Source organism: Oryx dammah, unplaced genomic scaffold, assembly GCF_014754425.2.
Source record: "Oryx dammah isolate SB20612 unplaced genomic scaffold, SCBI_Odam_1.1 HiC_scaffold_11056, whole genome shotgun sequence".
In the NCBI taxonomy this organism is placed as follows: Eukaryota; Metazoa; Chordata; class Mammalia; order Artiodactyla; family Bovidae; genus Oryx; species Oryx dammah.
The window spans coordinates 2,393,344-2,410,799 of NW_024080450.1; the positions used below are offsets into that span (position 1 = coordinate 2,393,344).

A 17,456-nucleotide genomic window follows, 5' to 3' on the forward strand; every position below is an offset into this window, starting at 1 on the left:
GAGGGAAAGGAGAGGATGGCAGGTTGCCGACCTGCCGCCCTCTCTGTGGTCCTGCTTTACTCGAAACTACACTGCTCTATCGACAGATGGACCCAGGAGGTTCCCCATCTAATGGGTGAGGGTCAGGGGCCCAGGAAGTGATCTTGGAGCACAGAATCCTTCACAGCAAAGAATGAAGAATCCTGGTAACCACGCAGAGGGTGAGCAATCTGCTGTCGGTCCCCACTGGACACGGACTGGAAAGTCAGAGGCTCCTCCTCCTCCCCTCTAGAGTGTGTGTGTGTGCGCGTATAAGAGACACACAGAGAGAGAGAAACAGAATGCGAGCATGAATCTGTGTGCTTGCCAAGCTGGCAATCCCTGCCCTGGACCTGCCTGACTCTTACCTGCAGAAGCCTCCATGCCAGGCTCTTCTGTAGGACTTAAATGTGCAGCTTCTCTGCCTCCAGAGCTGAGAGCCTGGAAACAGCAGCCTGACTTCAGGACTTAATCAGCCCTCCCCAGGAAGACAACCTGCCTGTCAGAGTCAGACCTCTCTCACGCACCGAGGCAAGTCCTGCCCCAGCATCTGTCTGACCAGGAAGAGAAGTCACCCAGCCTTGGTTTGTGCCTGACTTTCTATTCTTGGAGTGGACGGGGAACTTTTGCCAGCTGATCAGGACCTCCAAACTGGGCTGGTTTGTTGAATGGCTTGTCTTCTCTGTGGTCACAGGTAAGAAAGGGGCCCCCCTCCGCCCCCAGCATGGGTTGGTAGCTTGGTGGGTATGTGGACATTAAGTGGGTGAGTCAAAGGAATATGAGAGGATTAGCAGCTCCTGGGTACTTGTCGGGGGGCGGTGTATGTCAGACTGCTGGAGGATGCCTGCCTCTATAAAAATTTTAGTTTTTTGGTTGTCCCTGCTGGGGTTGTACAAGTCCAGTGACAGTCACCTCCTCTCACTGTGAAGGTAGGTCAATCTCAGGCATTATTGGCTTTACTTTATTGAATCTGCTTCTATGTCTTTAATATCACTATTCCTCTTTTGTCATCTATTTATTCACTCAGTATTCCATATCCTTGAATAAAGTCTAACAGACATCCATGGTATTCACTGGCTTGGAGAGTAGCAAGTTCTATCATTGCTGTTTTTTTCCCCCCTGAGGCTGGAATTTGTAAAAGAAAATAACCAGGAAAATGACCAGCTGGTGTGGTAATCCAGATGACCTTTAAGATTCCATCCAACCTTGAGAGGTTAAGCTTCTATGATTAATCAATATATTGAGCCAATCATAAGAAAGCTAGAAACAGGCTCTCTCTATCACTGCCTAAGCAGTTCTGATGAAGTGATTTGGAAGAAGAAACATTATTATTTCCTCTAACCGAGGGACTTTCTCTGGGGTATTGACAGTTACAGGAGAGCAATGACTCCCGTGCCTGGGGATGTGCCGGGTAATGGACAGGGGCTCAGCGAGATGCAAACAGGTTTTATGGAGAAGGTGCTGCTGCTGCTGCTGCTAAGTCACTTCAGTCGTGTCCGACTCTGTGCGACCCCATAGACGGCAGCCCACCAGGCTCCCCTGTCCCTGGGATTCTCCAGGCAAGAACACTGGAGTGGGTTGCCATTTCCTTCCCCAATGCATGAAAGTGAAAGGTGAAAGGGAAGTCGCTCAGTCGTGTCTGACTCTTAGCGACCTCATGGACTGCAGCCTACCAGTCTCCTCCAACCATGGGATTTTCCAGGCAAAAGTACTGGAGTGGAGAAGGTGAGCCTTGTGAAAAGAGTAGAACAGTGTGAGAAGTTGAAAACCATCTGCCGTGGGAAGATGGATGAAGAAGTCAGTGCATACCACCTTGACTGCAGTGGAATCAGGGTTCAGGATGTGGGCAAGAGAGGCTGGCTTGGGTTGGGGTGTACAGAGCTCTAGTCATGGCAATGCAAGCCCAGTGAGCATGTCTGAGCCCTTTGAAATGAAAGTGAAAGTGTTAGTCACATGTCTGACTCTTTGCAACCCCCATAGACTGTAGTCTGCCAGTCTCGTTTGTCCACGGAGTTCTCCAGGCAAGGATACTGAAGTGGGTAGCCATTCCCTTCTCCAGGGGATCTTCCTGACCCAGGGATGGAATTCAGGTCTCCTGCAGTGCAGGCAAATTCTTTACCATCTGAGCCACACGGAAGCCTTGAGTCCTTTATATATGTAATACTTTTTGCATAGCTTTCCCCGTGCACCCTCTTCATCCAGACCCACTTTACAAATAGGGTCATCACCCTGCAGGCACCACCCCTCTAACCTGCCAGTCCAGGCATGTAGAAGATTAAAGGGTTTGGGGCTCTTTCTCTTTTCATATCTTTCTAACAAGAGGTGGAAATTTACTCTAGTTACTGCTAATTACCCGGAACAGTTTCTCCTTGCATATTCTTCCAGAGGGTCTTGGATGTCTCTGGTTGAATCTTTATATGGTGCAAGTTCAGCATGCCTTGATTTCTACTTCTTTTCCCCCTGTTCTTATGATTGGGGGAAAAAACCATGCTTTTATTTAGTGCCCTTGGTGGGAAGGTGAAACAGATTATAGTCTTGGGATCTGCAGCCATGATACTGGTTGGAAGGAGAAGGGAGTGAAGCTGTGCATGGAGGAATCTCCTAGAACTCTGGATCTAGGTGAGACTGGCTTTGGTGTAGGGCACCTGGGCCTTGTCACACCTGTCTTTCACAGACCTCAGTTGTGACTGTGGCAGAGCAATGACAGTCACAACCTACAAAACACAGGCCAGTACTGGCCGAGTCGCCCATACACAACTATCTTTTTAGCTGCCACCGCTGAGTGAGTGGCACTAGAACACGTTATAGTTGAGAAGCTGAGATGTGAGCTTGAATTCCAACTTCATCAATTGTTAACTGTGTTGTTGTTCACTTGCTAAGTTGTGTCCGACTCTTGGTGACTCCATGAACTGCAGCACACCAGGCTTCCCTGTCCTCTACTATCTCCTGGAGTTTGCTCAGATTCATGTCCATCGAGTCAGAGATGTTATCTAACCATCTCACCCTCTCCCGCCTTCTTCTCTTTTTGCTTCAGTCTTTTCCAGCATCAGGGTCTTTTCCAGTGTCAGCTCTTCGCCTCAGGTGGCCAAAGTATTGGAGCTTCAGCTTCAACATCAGTCCTTTCAGTGAATATTTAGAGTTTATTTCCTTTAAGATAGACTGGTTTGATCTCCTTGCAGTCCAAGGGACTCTTAAGAGTCTTCTCCAGCACCACAATTTAAAAGCATCAATAACTATGTGGCCTCAGGCAAATCAGTCAATTTTTCTGATCATCAGTATTTTTAATTTAAATAAAAAGGATAATACTATCCCCTTCCCTGTACCTTCTTAGGATTGATGGGAGGTCCAAATGACGTCAAAGGTGTGAGGCACTGGAGGTGATGCCTTCTTGTGTCAAGGAGGCATCACCCTAAGAACACTTTGCTGGGCTCACTCAGGTTCTGAGGTGAGAAGGAACCCCCTTGGAATCACCCAGGGAGTTCTGCCGTGCTAGCTCTCCAGGCCCTGCTGGGAGAGTGGTCCCAGCTTCAACCCACAGCCAAGCCCAAGCCGGCCTTCCTTCTGATGTCTCTCAGCAGCCAGACCCGTCCTCTGAAGCCATGGGTCCCTCCCGTCTTGTGATCCCGTTCAAGACAAAGATCGGGCTCTGGTGGCTTCTTCTGATCCCGGCAGGTGAGCAGGGGCGGTCCCCAGGGCATCCTCTCACACATGCGAGCGCACATGCCTCGGGTTGAAACTGCTGCAAGTGGGTTGGTTGGTGGTGACCCGCGAGTCTCAGGGTAGCTGTTCCATCGCGGGAAGGTAGGGGGCGCTCGCTGCGGCATCTGAACCTCGCAAGCTCAGTTCTCCCCATCTGCAAAATGCTAACTGTGCTGTGACCCTCCCAGGGCTCATGGGGGTGTGGTGTGGAATGAAGGCTAGTGACTAGCACCTGAGATACATAAATAGTAGCTGCTATCGATGTTTTGAATTTTAGAGCGGTGGTTCTCGATCTGCTCAGGCAGGAGAACCCTGAAGAGATGAAGCTGTTTGCAGAACAGGGTGAAACCAGACAAGGGTGATTCCATCAGACAATCTGGGGACACTTTACCTAGCTGATGAGAAGGAGCAGATACCAGTGGTTTGAGGAAAAACAGGGGAGATTCTCCGAGTGGCAGAGAATTTCATGGTTAGCATTAGAGGTTCCTTATAAGAGGATGGGAGTGAAAGTTCTCAGGGCCAGCTCACCCCTCACAATCAGGTGCCTCTCACAGTTTGCTGTCCCTTGGGTCTCCTCAGTTTCAGGCTTATCTTTTCCCTCTGTCTGACTTCTTCCCACTGCTCTGCACCCCTCTGAGCACTTGTTTTCACCCTTTATCCATTGTTGTTGCTGTTCAGTTGCTAAGTTGTGTCCGACACTCTGTGACCTCGTGGACTTTGGCATGCCAGGCTTCCCTGTCCTTCACCATTTCCTGGAGTTTGCTCAAACTCATGTCCATTGAGTCTATGATGCCATTCAGTCATCTCATCCTCTGCTGCCCGCTTCTCCTCCTGCTCTCAATCTTTTCCAGCATCAGAGTCTTTTCCAATGAGTCAGCTCTTTGCATCAGGTGGCCAAAGTACTGGAGCTTCAGCTTCAGCATCAGTCCTTATCCAGTAGTCATAGAATAACTGATGTTGCTTGAGTGCCCACTATGCACTGATCAGTTGCTTTGTAAGCTCGAACAGACATTATTATATTTCATTCTCAGCAGTGTTTTGACATAGGTACTGGATTAGTGTGCCCATTTTGCAGATAAGGAAACTAAGGTTCAGTGAGGTTGAGTGGCTCTGGTTGGACGGGAGAGGGAGCCAAGCACCCAGCACTCCTGGAAACCCCCATCTCCCTTCCTGTCCAACAGTATCCTCGAAGAGGGCCCCCCACACCCATGCTGAGGACCGCCTCTTCAAACACCTCTTTAGGGGCTACAACCGTTGGGCGAGACCGGTGCCCAACACCTCGGACGTGGTGATCGTGCGCTTTGGGCTGTCCATCGCCCAGCTCATCGATGTGGTGCGTCTGTCCTACCATCCTTCCCCCTTGGGATCAGCCCCGAGCACGGACCCCTTTCCAGGGCTCCTCTGTTCCTCCCCATCTCCAGGCCTCCCTGCCCACCTCAGTCAGAGCATCACCCTTCAGCCTCACAGGTGTTCAGTCTCCTTCCCACTCTCAGCCCTGGAGCCCCTCCAGGGAGGATGGTGATTGGCAGCAGTGGGTTTTCTAAATGCCCTCCTTGTGTCCCCTGACATAAGCCCAGAGGACCCAGAGGCCCGTGTGATCCTGAAGAATCTGAGTGAGGAGGGCAGTATCAGGAGGGGCGGAGGGTGGGCTGGACTTGGGGTGTCATGTCAAAGCTTCTTTGGTGAGTGGGATCCTGAATCAGCTCCTCCCACTCTGCCCTGTTTCCTGGGACTCGCTCCTCAGTCTAACTGCTTTCTCTCCCGCTACTGGTCAGGATGAGAAGAACCAAATGATGACTACCAACGTCTGGCTAAAGCAGGTGAGTGTCCCTCCCCGGGGCAAGGCAGGAGCAGGGTGGGAACTCATGAACCCCAGACCCTCCCAGGACTCTTTCGCTAGCAGCATAATTCTAAACTCACCTTTTGCCTGAGACTTGCCACTCAGGGCCCTTCCAAAACCAGCCGATTTCAGGCCGCTTCTTGCGAGGGGCTGTGCTCCTGTGGCCAGGCTCTGAGTCCAGTATAGAGACTCCACCTGCAAGAGCCACATGGTTCCCTTTCCGGGAGTGGACATTGCCTACATCCCTGCTACATTTGCAGGTCAGCTCACTGAACTGTCACTGGAAACATGGGCAGTTTTATTCTGTCCACTTTACAGCCAAGGGAAACAGAAGCAGAGTGCATCTCGGCTAGAAGAGAAGCCAGGTGTGTCCCACTGTGTATCCCAGGCTCCTTCTACTGGAGAACACTGAGTGCTCTGTGTCTACACTGCCTAACAGGCTTCCCCAGACCTCACTGGCTTAAAGCAACAGATAGCTTATTATAGCAAGAGATTTTATGGCCAGGCATTTTAGTGCTTTGCTTGGAGACTCCTGGCAGCACTTGGCTGGTGGCTGGAGGGTCCAAGGTGGTTTCACTCACCTGTCCATCCCTCAGCAAGGACGTCTGGAAGACTCTGAAAGATTCTGGAAGCCAGGCCCAGCCATGCCTTCTCCTCCAGGCACTTTCAGGGTCTCTCCATCTGTTCTCTCCAGAAGAGGCGCTGGACTCCTCACCTGATGGCCCAGGGACCCCAGAGAAAGGGTCCCAAGAGACAGGAAATGTAGTTGCTGCCTCTTAACCAGAAACTGGCTCAGCGTCAGTTCTGGTAACGGGGCCCCCTTTGATGTGCCACTCACGAGGGCAGAACTCGGGTGCACGGGCTTTTTAGATCTCTCTCCTTTGCCCTCCTCCTTGCTCACCCTTCCCCAGACCCTGAAGTGGAGATGGGAGAAGACAAGAAAGAGGGCTCAGCCCTTTGCCTACGTCCCTCCCATGGCATCTTCTCCCCAACCCACTGGCAACCTAACCCTCCCCATCTCAGAGGCTGGCACTTTGAAAACTATAACCATCAGAATTTTGATGGACATTTCTGTTTGAGTCACTTTAAAATGTATATATTTATTTTTGGCTGCACTAGGCCTTTGTTGCTGTGCATGGGCTTTCTCTAGTTGCAGGATACGTGCTTCTCATTGTGGTGGCTTCTCTTGTTGCAGAGTATGGTGAGCACTCAGGCTTTAGTAGTTGCCGCACATGGGTTCAGTAGTTGTGGTGCTTGGGCTTAGTTGCTCCCCAGCATGTGGGGTCTTCCCAGACCAGGGGTCCAACCCATATCCTCTGCATTGCAAGCCAGATTCTTTTTTTTTTTAATTAATTTATTTTTAAGTGAAACAAAGATGAATATTTTTAACGAAAAAAGGTACAATGCACAAAGAAATAGACATCATAAACCATTAGACACTAAACAGTAAAGAAGCTAAGATATATAAAGCAAAAATCGAAAGAAATATAGGGGAAAAGAAAAAAATATAATAGTGAGACACATTAACATCTCTCTGAGAATATTTTATCAAGTGCAGAAAAAATAAGAATAGGAGCATCTTGAATGATGTTATTAACAATTTAAATATGATAGATTTCCATTTATGTTATTTTGTATAAATCTTATATCCTACACAAATATATTTAAACTTTTGTATCTCATATGCTGTTATTAGATGTCCACAGGACATTTAGAAAAACTGGCAAAAAGATAAACATAACTAAATCTAAAAAGTAGGTTTCTTTTTTGTGTAGTTCAGTTATGCCTATACACACACATTATTTTTGAAATTATTTTCCACTATAGGTTATTATAAGATATTGACTATAGTTCTTTGTGCTGTACAGAAGCAAGCCAGATTCTCAACCACTGGACTACCAGGGATACTCGGTCAGTGGCGGGTGTGCCATTCCTGCTCCATAGGCTGTAGACGGTGGGGGGCTGTCTGCTGGCCATTCAGGCTTTACAACTGGATATTTAGATGGATGGCGTGGATCAGACCCCTCTGATGCTATTGACCTTGGAACTGCGGGGGCCATGAGGTTCCTCTTTACAGATGAGCGGCAGAGCCATGAAGGGACTTAAAGCCACAGCAGTGCGAAGATCAGATCTTGAACCTGGGTGACTGCAGCTGTCCCTGTGGCTTCAGGGACTGGGGTAGTAAAGAGAGAAAGAAGCACCGCAGCAGGAGTCAGGCCAACAGCACCGCCTCTGACCAGCCTGTGATACCATGCAAGTTAGTCTCAGAGCCTCACTTTTCTCATCTGTAAAATGGGGATACTACAATCTATCTGCCAATTAATATAACCCATCTTGGTGTGGATGCCCCTCCACTGTTGGTCGAATCTGAAAACTTGACACACAGTGGACTGGGGGAAAGGGAAATATTTGCAAAGGCCAATCCCTTTCAAAATGGTTCCTTAATGTCCTGAAAAATCATGACAATTTTAGGAACATTTTTATCTTTCCTATTTGCAATCTGGCTTCTCTTTCTGTCTAAACTTTCATCTGAAAGTGAAAGTGAAGTCACTCAGTCATGTCCGACTCTTTGAGACTCCATGGACTGTAGCCTACCAGGCTTTTCCATCCATGGGATTTTCCAGGAAAGAGTACTGGAGTGGGGTGCCATTTCCTTCTCTGAAGCTTTCACCTACACACAAATAATTAGCACCACTGCTAAGCCAATGTCTTCCCAAGCATGGTTTTGGTACCAATGGCAGTTTCTTGAGATGATTTTAGTTGGCTCCAAAACCTCTTTTTAAAAAGTCATACATGTATATTTTAGTAGATAGCTTCAAATGATGTGGGTTTTCCAGCTACTTCAGTGATGTAAAATTCAAGAATTTATGTAAGCTTAACTAGAACTTCCCTGGTGGCTCAGACAGTACAGCATCTGCCTACAATATGGGAGACCCGGGTTTGATCCCTGGGTTGGGAAGATCCTCTGGAGAAGGAAATGGCAACCCACTCCAGTACTCTTGCCTGGAAAATCCCAAGGATGGAAGAGCCTGGTAGGCTACAGTCCATGGGGTCGCAAAGAGTCGGACACGACTGAGCAACTAAACTAAACTAAACTAAACTAAGCTAGTGAATCAGTTTAAAGGAAAATGCTAAGTAAATGCGTAATACTAAAGCTAAGTAAATGCTAACACACTGCTAAGGTGGTGCATATATATGGGCAAAACTTATGAAGTTGGGGCTTGAATGCTTGAAGTCTGGGAATCATTGAGGAGGATCAATGCTTTTCCTCTCATGCGCCTGCCTCCTGCAAAGCCTCCTGTTTTCCTTCTTGGACCCCTACCCAGTTGATGAGTTTGTGTAAATGTTTCACAGCTATCCTTAGAAGGGGAAAGGTTACCATGCACGGGAGCCTTTTCAAGAGTGCACCACTGCACTATTTTAGTGCAAATGTACAAAAGAAAAATGACCCCTAGAATTAGGGCAAGTTTGACAACTCAGAGACTTGGGTTCAAGCCCTAGCGCCGCCACTTGTTGACAGCATACCCTCCAAGCTTCACTTGAAAAACACAGATTCACTTGAACCAGCCAGTGGAATCAGGGCTACTAGGGGGCGCTCTGGAGCACAGTTGGAAAGTCACTGGTTGACTCTCCTTTCTCAGCTGTGTAACTGGTGTGTTGTTTTTATCCATCTGGTCCTCAGTTTCCTTATCTGTTAGATGGGGCAACACTTCTACCTGCTCTGCCCTCTTTGCCCAGGTCTTCCCATTGAGGCTCTTTCTAGACAGAGGGTGTGAAAAACCTTTGTAAGCTGTGATGCACTGAAAAAAACAAATGTTACTATAAATGAGTGAGGTTGCTTGCCGGGGTCGTCCAGCTGCTGCTGCTGCTGCAAAGTCACTTCAGTCGTGTCCGACTCTGTGCGACCCCATAGACGGCAACCCACCAGGCTCCCTCGTCCCTGGGATTCTCCAGGCAAGGACACTGGAGTGGAATGCCATTTCCTTCTCCAATGCATGAAAGTGAAAAGTGAAAGTGAAGTCGCTCAGTCGTGTCTGACTCCTAAGGACCCCATGGACTGCAACCTACCAGGCTCCTGCGTCCATGGGATTTTCCAGGCGAGAGTATTGGAGTAGGGTGCCACTGCCGGCATAACAAAGGAGGGAGTAGGGTGACCCATGGTCAGATGTGACCCGGACTCTGAGTACTAGAGTTGGGGCAAAACCGAGAGCTTGGTTGTTTTAGACTGAACTCCCCTTTCCCATCTCAGGGCCCTTTTGGGGCATCGTGGCCCTTTCTATGCTGCAGGATCAGATGAGGAGCTCCGGATGCTCTGTAATCGGCTGCGGGGCGTCTCTAAGCTGCCTGGGGTTTTCCCAGGCCCCCTCCCCTGGCAGGGCCTCTTACAGGACTCCCTTCCCCACGCACAGGAGTGGAGCGACTACAAGCTGCGCTGGAACCCGGTCGATTTCGGCAACATCACATCCCTCCGCGTCCCTTCGGAGATGATCTGGATCCCAGACATAGTCCTCTACAACAAGTAGGAAGCGGCTGGGGTCCTGGGACACCGTGCCTGCGAGGGGCGGGTAACTGGGTGCTGGGCTGCGTTGGCCTTGGGAGGCGCGCCCCCTCGTGGCCCAGCTGCGTTGCCTTCCTCTCAAACTCCTGCTTTGCTCGACGCTCCACCTTGTCTCTTGATTATCTTCTTTCATTTCATGCTTTCACTCACACACCCCAAGTTTACTGAGAACCTACTATATATCCGTGCCTGCGCTCTGCTAGTAGGACACAGATTTGCCAACACTGAATATTGTTTGAAAAATGCGGTTGATGCAGGCTGCGAAAACAATGCCTAAGGGTGGGAGTTTTGCAGGATGGCATGACTGTTGGAACAGGTAAGCAGCATCTCCCGGCAGCACCTTTGAAGGGAGTGAAAATGACATTTAAAAATATTATTTATAGTTGCCTTGTATTCAGACCCAAAAAAAGATCAGTCTTTGAGTGTAAGGACTAGAAGTTCTCCAGGGGATCTTCCTGACCCAGGTTCACTGGGTCTCCTGCATTAGCAGGCAGGTTCTTTACTATCTGAGCCCCCAAAGAAGCCCCAAAACAAAAGGCAGGGGAATCTAAAGAGAGCCCCAGAGGACTAGGTTGGTTTTTTTTAAATGGAAGATATAAAGAACTATAACTTCATTTATGTTTAGTAGCCAGTAATTATTTATTTAGAAGTCAAGAACTGAAAATTAAGAGATGTTTGGCATGATATTTGTCTAAAAATGTTTTCTAAAGTGGGGCTCCAGAAAGCACTAGTCCCTGGAGATATGACTAGGTATGAAAAATAGTTTTGTGGTCAAATAATTCTAGATAACCTTGTATGTCATTAAAACCCCTTTGGCACCCCATCCCTAGTTCTTTGGAAAATGTCGTTTTAAATGTTGTTAGAAGTTGGACAGACAAGACACCCCCTGAGCCCAGCATTTCCCAATTCGTTTGACCCAAATTTGGAAAAAGCTATTTTTAAACAATAGAATAAAGGGAAACAGATTCAATTCTGAAGTTTGGTGTCCTTAGATGGGTCAGGAAGACGACAGTGATCCCTTTACACTGCCCAGCCCCAATCAGGTCCAGAGCCCTTTCATCTGAGCCATCTCTGTAAACACACAATCGGCAGGGATTATCCGCACTGTCTCACACTGCCACTGTTAGACCACTCACCTCACTCAGGATCCCTCTAGTTTCTGCTTCTCGTTTCTGGCAGAGGGCAGGAGCAAAGTCCTCGCATCAGCTAGAGCCTGGAGTTTTATGATTGCCAATAAGGCCAGTGTTACCTGGTTTAACAGGAAATGCCTTTGACAGAACAAAAGTTCAAATCAAATTCTTACAGACATTTGAAGAAAGGTCTTTCCTCCAGCCAAACCCTCCACTTCAGGTTAAGAAGATCCAGGACAGTGTTTGGCTCTTTCCTCAAAATAGGGGTCCATGGTGCCATCTAGTGGTCATTGAGTATGATGTCTTAAGAAATTAAACAAACTTTTGCCCTAATCAGTTTGTACCTCCTTTTCAAAATTCCGGTTTCCACTCGGCTTAAATCTCTAGCCTGGAACTACTGCAAGGGAAAGAAGTGTCTCTTCCTGTGTATTCTGGTTCACCTGCTTTTAGGATTGACTGTGGAAACTGTGGAGGGAAGTATGGCTGGGGCTAAGAGCCCATTGTGCCACTTTGTAGGGGCAGTCAGGGACTCAGGCTCCCAAGAAGCCCAACTGGACTGGTCACCGCTGTCCCAGTGTCACCAGCGTCCTTATGGGCCCTTAGATGGGTAGCCTCAGGACGCTGCTGGCTTCCTCTCTCACAACCCCCACCTAGGCCCCACCCCGCCCCCAACACACCGTCCAGCAGTTCCCTAGCCCAAGCATTGTCTGTGAGCCATAGCCTTTCATCCTCCGTTCCTTGTTCTGCGGAAGCTCTGCTGGTCCATTCTCCACCCCAGCTTTCTGCCAGATCCTACCATCCATCCATGAAGGCTTTGGTAAAATGGCAGCTTGCTCACCAGAAGGGAGCTCCCCCCAATAGTTCTTGGGGAGCACTCTGATTGGCCTCCTAATGCTGTTGCCAAACTGCCTCCCTTGGACTGTAGATGCTCGAGGCTCATCTTTTCCTCGTGGTTCCCTCAGGGCAGGCGTTGAGTCTCCCACCTCATCCCCCTACCAGTCCCTATAGTGGCCCTGGTGGGGGCAGCTGACTCAAATATGCCTGTTAACTGGGTGGATTCCTTCTTCACCAGCAAAATTATCAGGTCTCTGCTGAGGAAGAAACTAAAATCCCAGGTAGAAAAGACAAGACCTCCAGCAGAGGGACTTCATCACCACCTGCAGTTACATGGTGGGGGATATAATAAAAAACAACCAGGTGGCTCAGCTGTAAAGAATCTGCCTGCCAATGCAGGAGATGCCGGAAATGGGTTCAGTCCCTGAGTCCTCTGGAGAAGATCCCCTGGAGAAGGAAATGACAGCCCACTCTACAGTATCTTGCCTGGGAAATCCTATGGACAGAGGAGCTTGGGTGGCTCCAGTCCATGGGGTCACAGCACAATTACCCTAAAATGTTAAATGAATACAAACAGGCCATCAAACTATGTATATACCCTATGATCACAAATATATAAAAATTCTATATGTGTTATCTAGATGATGAGCAAATATATGTGATATGTATATATATACATATATCATCAACAACAGTGATTATTTTTAAAATTCTTGGTACTTTTCCTATATTCTTCAAAATTCCTACTTTTGTTGTTAAGAAGATGGTGTTTGAAAGACAACTCAGGTAGCTCTAGCTGTCTGTGTGCTGAAGAGTCTTGCTTCTTCAAGTCCCAACAACCCGGCGTGGTCTGGCTGTGTTATCGGGGTCCCCCTGCTGGTAGTTATCTGGAGTAGCCTGGGTTGGGCAGCTGGGGTGCCCCAGGCCCCCCGCCCCCTCCAACGCCTCTCCTCTCCTCAGTGCAGATGGGGAGTTCGTGGTGACCCACATGACCAAGGCCCACCTCTTCTCCTCGGGCCTGCTGCATTGGGCACCGCCCGCCATCTACAAGAGCTCCTGCAGCATCGACGTCACCTTCTTCCCCTTCGACCAGCAGAACTGCAAGATGAAGTTTGGCTCCTGGTCGTACGACAAGGCCAAGATCGACCTGGAGCAGATGGAGCAGACGGTGGACCTGAAGGACTACTGGGAGAGCGGCGAGTGGGCCATCGTCAACGCCACGGGCACCTACAACACCAAGAAGTACGACTGCTGTGCCGAGGTCTACGCCGACGTCACCTACTACTTCATCATCCGGCGCCTGCCCCTGTTCTACACCATCAACCTCATCATCCCCTGCCTGCTCATCTCCTGCCTCACCGTGCTCGTCTTCTACCTGCCCTCCGACTGCGGCGAGAAGATCACCCTGTGCATCTCTGTGCTGCTCTCACTCACCGTCTTCCTGCTGCTCATCACCGAGATCATCCCGTCCACCTCGCTGGTCATCCCACTCATCAGCGAGTACCTGCTCTTCACCATGATCTTCGTCACCCTGTCCATTGTCATCACTGTCTTTGTGCTCAATGTCCACCACCGCTCTGCCAGCACCCACAACATGCCCCGCTGGGTGAGGGTGGCCTTTCTGGGCTGTGTGTCCCGGTGGCTCCTGATAAGCCGGCCCTTGCCACCCTTGGAGCTCCGAGGCACTCCGGATCTGAAGCTCTGCCCCTCCTATCACTGGCTGGAGACCAACGTGGATGTGGAGGAGAGAGAGGAGGAGGAGGAGGAAGGCAGATGGGTGTGTGCGGGTCCTTCGTCCCCCTCCATGGGCGTCTACACCCATGGTAGTCTGCACCCAGCGGCCTCGGGTCCCAAGGCAGAGGCTCAGGTGCTGGAGGGCGGGCTCCTGCTCTCCCCTCGTGTACAGAAGGCCCTGGAGGGTGTGCACTATATTGCTGATCACCTGCGGGCTGAGGATGCTGATTCCTCGGTGAGTGGGGGCTAGGGGAGGGTCCCTCCCCTGGGTGACTTTGCCAGCCTAGAATGGAACCACTCCCCCTCCCCCAAGGGTGTTAGCTGGCACCACCCCAGTCTCCCCCATAAGGACCAACTCCCTTAGTCATGGCCTTGGAATCTGGAATACATTGTGATGGAGAACAGCTGGCTGGCCGCTCTTATGACATTTGTTGGCAGAACAGCAGTAAAGGCTGTCCCAGCTCAGCTTAACTGGGAGGCAGCAGGACAGAGGAGGAGGGGTCCCCCACACCATCCTCATGCCAGCCATTTCCCATCAGTGCCCATAGGTGGGTGGATGGGGATGAGCGAAGGCAGGCGGAGGGGATTCATCAGGAGATCCCCCCAAACCAGCCGACTCCTTTGTCCTGGTGGGCTCCCCTTCCTTGTCCTTGTCCTGGGTTCTGGGCACTTTGTCAACTTCACTATTTACCCACAAACCCCGAGGAGCTTGGCTGGGCCAAGTGGGTTCCCCTCCATCCCATCCCTGCTGTGTTCTGCATATTAGGTGACAAGGCCACCGCCCAGGGTCACAGAATTCTTCTCACCAACCTTGGGAAGGATGAAAGGCCAGGAGGTTATGACTGGGTGGCCTTGTTGAGTAGATAAGAAAAATTAATTATTATCTAATCTGGAGGCACTTGGCTGGGCTGTGAGCCCCATCCATGAAACCCTCAACCCCCACTGCATATACCGCCTGCTAGCCTTCTCTGGGCCATACCCTCACCTACCTTCCCAGGGGCTGGGTGAGTGGTTGGGGAGGCAACTGTGGAGGAAACAAAGTCTTCACCATTTTGCAACTTCTGAGTGTTGTGCTGAAAATCACCCTCCTCCAGGGAGGGTTCATGCCTCTGGGTGATTCTAGAACCTTCTGTGTCCCTCTAACTTCCATAACCTGGAACTTGAGAGCCCATGGAAAGGCTGTGGGCTATTGTCCTAGGGGTGGGATAGGGTGGAAATCACTAAGTGAGGGTTATTTGAGTCTTGAGACATCTCTGTTGTCCCCGCCCCCTCCACTGCCTTAGCTTCCCAAGGTCTCAGTGGGGCTGCCACCGCCCCCAGCACCATCCTCATAGGGGCTGCGTGTTGATGGGTCACCTCCCCTTTCACTGTGCACCCATCTCCCCCTGCAGGTGAAGGAAGACTGGAGGTACGTGGCCATGGTCATTGATAGGATATTCCTCTGGTTGTTTATCCTCGTTTGCTTCCTGGGGACCGTCGGACTCTTCCTCCCTCCCTTCCTGGCTGGAATGATCTGATGTCACATCACCTGCTCTGGCCCAGAGGTGGCATGGCCGACTGTCGTTCCCTGCTGCCACCTCTGGAGTTCGCCTTTGGGGTCAACGCCATCCGACTGCAGGTGTCTCTCCATGGAGTCCCAACGTGCAAGTCTTCTTAGAATGCTTCACTTGACATGTTTATACTATGTGCTGAGAATCTGCTGGGTACAGAGCCCTGTTTGGGTTTTAGGCGTTGGGCGAGGAGGAACTTGCTTTGCAGAGGGTTACCATGTGGTGAGGACGATGTGAAGATGGTGATGTGGTGATAAGATGCTCCTGGCATGCAAGAGGATGGGAGGGCCAAGTTGGGGGACCCAGGGGGCGTGATGGGGCCACGTGAGGAGGCTCAGACATCGAAGGAGGGGTGTGTGGGGAGAGCGTGCCTCAGGGGACAGGCAGCTCAGGTGCCCACCCCTTCCACACCTCCACATGCTCTCCCTGACACTCCAGGGAAAACTGGCCACCCCAGGCCCAGTCCACCTGCCTCAGTTCTTTCCAAGACCCGCCCCTCCAGGGGTCATTCTTATTTCTGACCCCTCCTGCTCTGTGGATGCAGCCCCAGCCCCGCTACCCCTCCTCCCACCTCTCCTGAAGCAGGGATGCTCCCAGCCTTGACCTCCTGATGTAGAGATATTCCTTCTGGTTAATCCGTCTTCCAACCAACTTGCAAATGAGGAAAGAGAGCAAATAAAGCCGCAGTCACTGCTCAGGCAGCTAGGACCCCTCTCCAGCCCCCCAGAGCCCTGGTTACGTGGATGGCAGCTGGGAGGGTGCACCGGCTTTTCTTTGTGGCAGTGGAAGGGCTGTCTGGGTCCCCACTGGAAAGCCGCCCTTGGGTCAGGCACCGGGGCAAAGGGCTGGAGTACGCAGGTACCTGACCCCACCACCCTGGCTTTAGCATGTACCCTGGGGGTTGAGGTCTGACAGAATGTGGTCCACTGGAGAAGGGAATGGCAAACCACTTCAGTATTCTTGCCTTGAGAACCCCATGAACAGTATGAAAAGGCAAAATGGTAGGATACTGAAAGAGGAACTCCCCAGGTCAGTAGGTGCCCAATATGCTACTGGAGATCAGTGGAGAAATAACTCCAGAAAGAATGAAGAGATGGAGCCAAAGCAAAAACAATACCAAGTTGTGGATGTAACTGGTGATAGAAGCAAGGTCCGATGCTGTAAAGAGCAATATTGAATAGGAACCTGGAATGTTAGGTCCATGAATCAAGGCAAATTGGAAGTGGTCAAACAGGAGATGACAAGAGTGAATGTCAACATTCTAGGAATCAGCGAACTAAAATGGACTGGAATGGGTGAATTTAACTCAGATGACCATTATATCTACTACTGCGTGTAGGAATCCCTTAGAAGAAATGGAGTAGCCATCATGGTCAACAAAAGAGTCTGAAATGCAGTACTTGGATGCAATCTAAAAAACGACAGAATGATCTCTGTTCATTTCCAAGGCAAACCATTCAATATCACAGTTATCCAAGTCTATGCCCCAACCAGTAATGCTGAAGAAGCTGAAGTTGAACAGTTCTATGAAGACCTACAAGACCTTTTAGAACTAACACCCAAAAAGATGTCCTTTTCACTATAGGGGACTGGAATGCAAAAGTAAGAAGTCAAGAAACACCTGGAGTAACAGGCAAATTTGGCCTTGGAATATGGAATGAAGCAGGGCAAAGGCTAATAGAATTTTGCCAAGAGAACACACTGGTCATAGCAAAAACCCTCTTCCAGCAACACAAGAGAAGACTCTACACGTGGACATTACCAGATGGTTAACACTGAAATCAGATTGATTATATTCTTTGCAGCCAAAGACGGAGAAGCTCTATACAGTCAGCAAAAACAAGACTAGGAGCTGACTGTGGCTCAGATCATGAGCTCCTTATTGCCAAATTCAGACTCAAATTGAACAAAGTAGGGAAAACCACTAGACCATTCAGGTATGACCTAAATCAAATCCCTTATGATTATACAGTGGAAGTGAGAAATAGATTTAAGGGACTAGATCTGATAGATTGAGTGCCTGATGAACTATGGATGGAGGTTTGTGACACTGTACAGGAGACAGGGATCAAGACCATCCCCATGGAAAAGAA

General features: G+C 49.8%; 1 protein-coding gene across 2 annotated transcripts; it reads left to right on the forward strand.

Annotated features, from left to right (window-relative positions):
• The first annotated feature begins 12 nt into the window (after positions 1 to 12).
• On the forward strand, positions 13 to 16,112 carry LOC120860358 (neuronal acetylcholine receptor subunit alpha-2-like). 2 transcript variants are annotated; one of them, XM_040236165.1, is made up of 7 exons: positions 13 to 712; positions 3,456 to 3,690; positions 4,899 to 5,050; positions 5,493 to 5,537; positions 9,967 to 10,076; positions 13,040 to 14,048; positions 15,205 to 16,112. In XM_040236165.1, exons 2-7 carry the CDS (start codon positions 3,618 to 3,620, stop codon positions 15,328 to 15,330), a joined length of 1,515 nt encoding a protein of 504 aa, XP_040092099.1. In that variant the 5' UTR covers positions 13 to 712; positions 3,456 to 3,617; the 3' UTR covers positions 15,331 to 16,112. The 2 variants fall into 2 exon arrangements, with proteins under 2 accessions (XP_040092099.1, XP_040092100.1); XM_040236166.1 differs by lacking the exons at positions 13 to 712; positions 3,456 to 3,690; positions 4,899 to 5,050; positions 5,493 to 5,537 and having other exon boundaries at positions 9,995 to 10,076; positions 13,176 to 14,048.
• Positions 16,113 to 17,456: the final 1,344 nt, after the last annotated feature.

Excerpts from the sequence above, each read along its gene's own strand:
- LOC120860358 (XM_040236165.1), top strand. The coding sequence starts at position 3,618 with ATGGGTCCCTCCCGTCTTGTGATCCCGTTCAAGACAAAGATCGGGCTC. Across the intron at positions 5,051-5,492 it reads TCGCCCAGCTCATCGATGTG|GATGAGAAGAACCAAATGAT; the intron begins GTGCGTCTGTCC and ends GCTACTGGTCAG. Across the intron at positions 10,077-13,039 it reads GACATAGTCCTCTACAACAA|TGCAGATGGGGAGTTCGTGG; the intron begins GTAGGAAGCGGC and ends TCCTCTCCTCAG.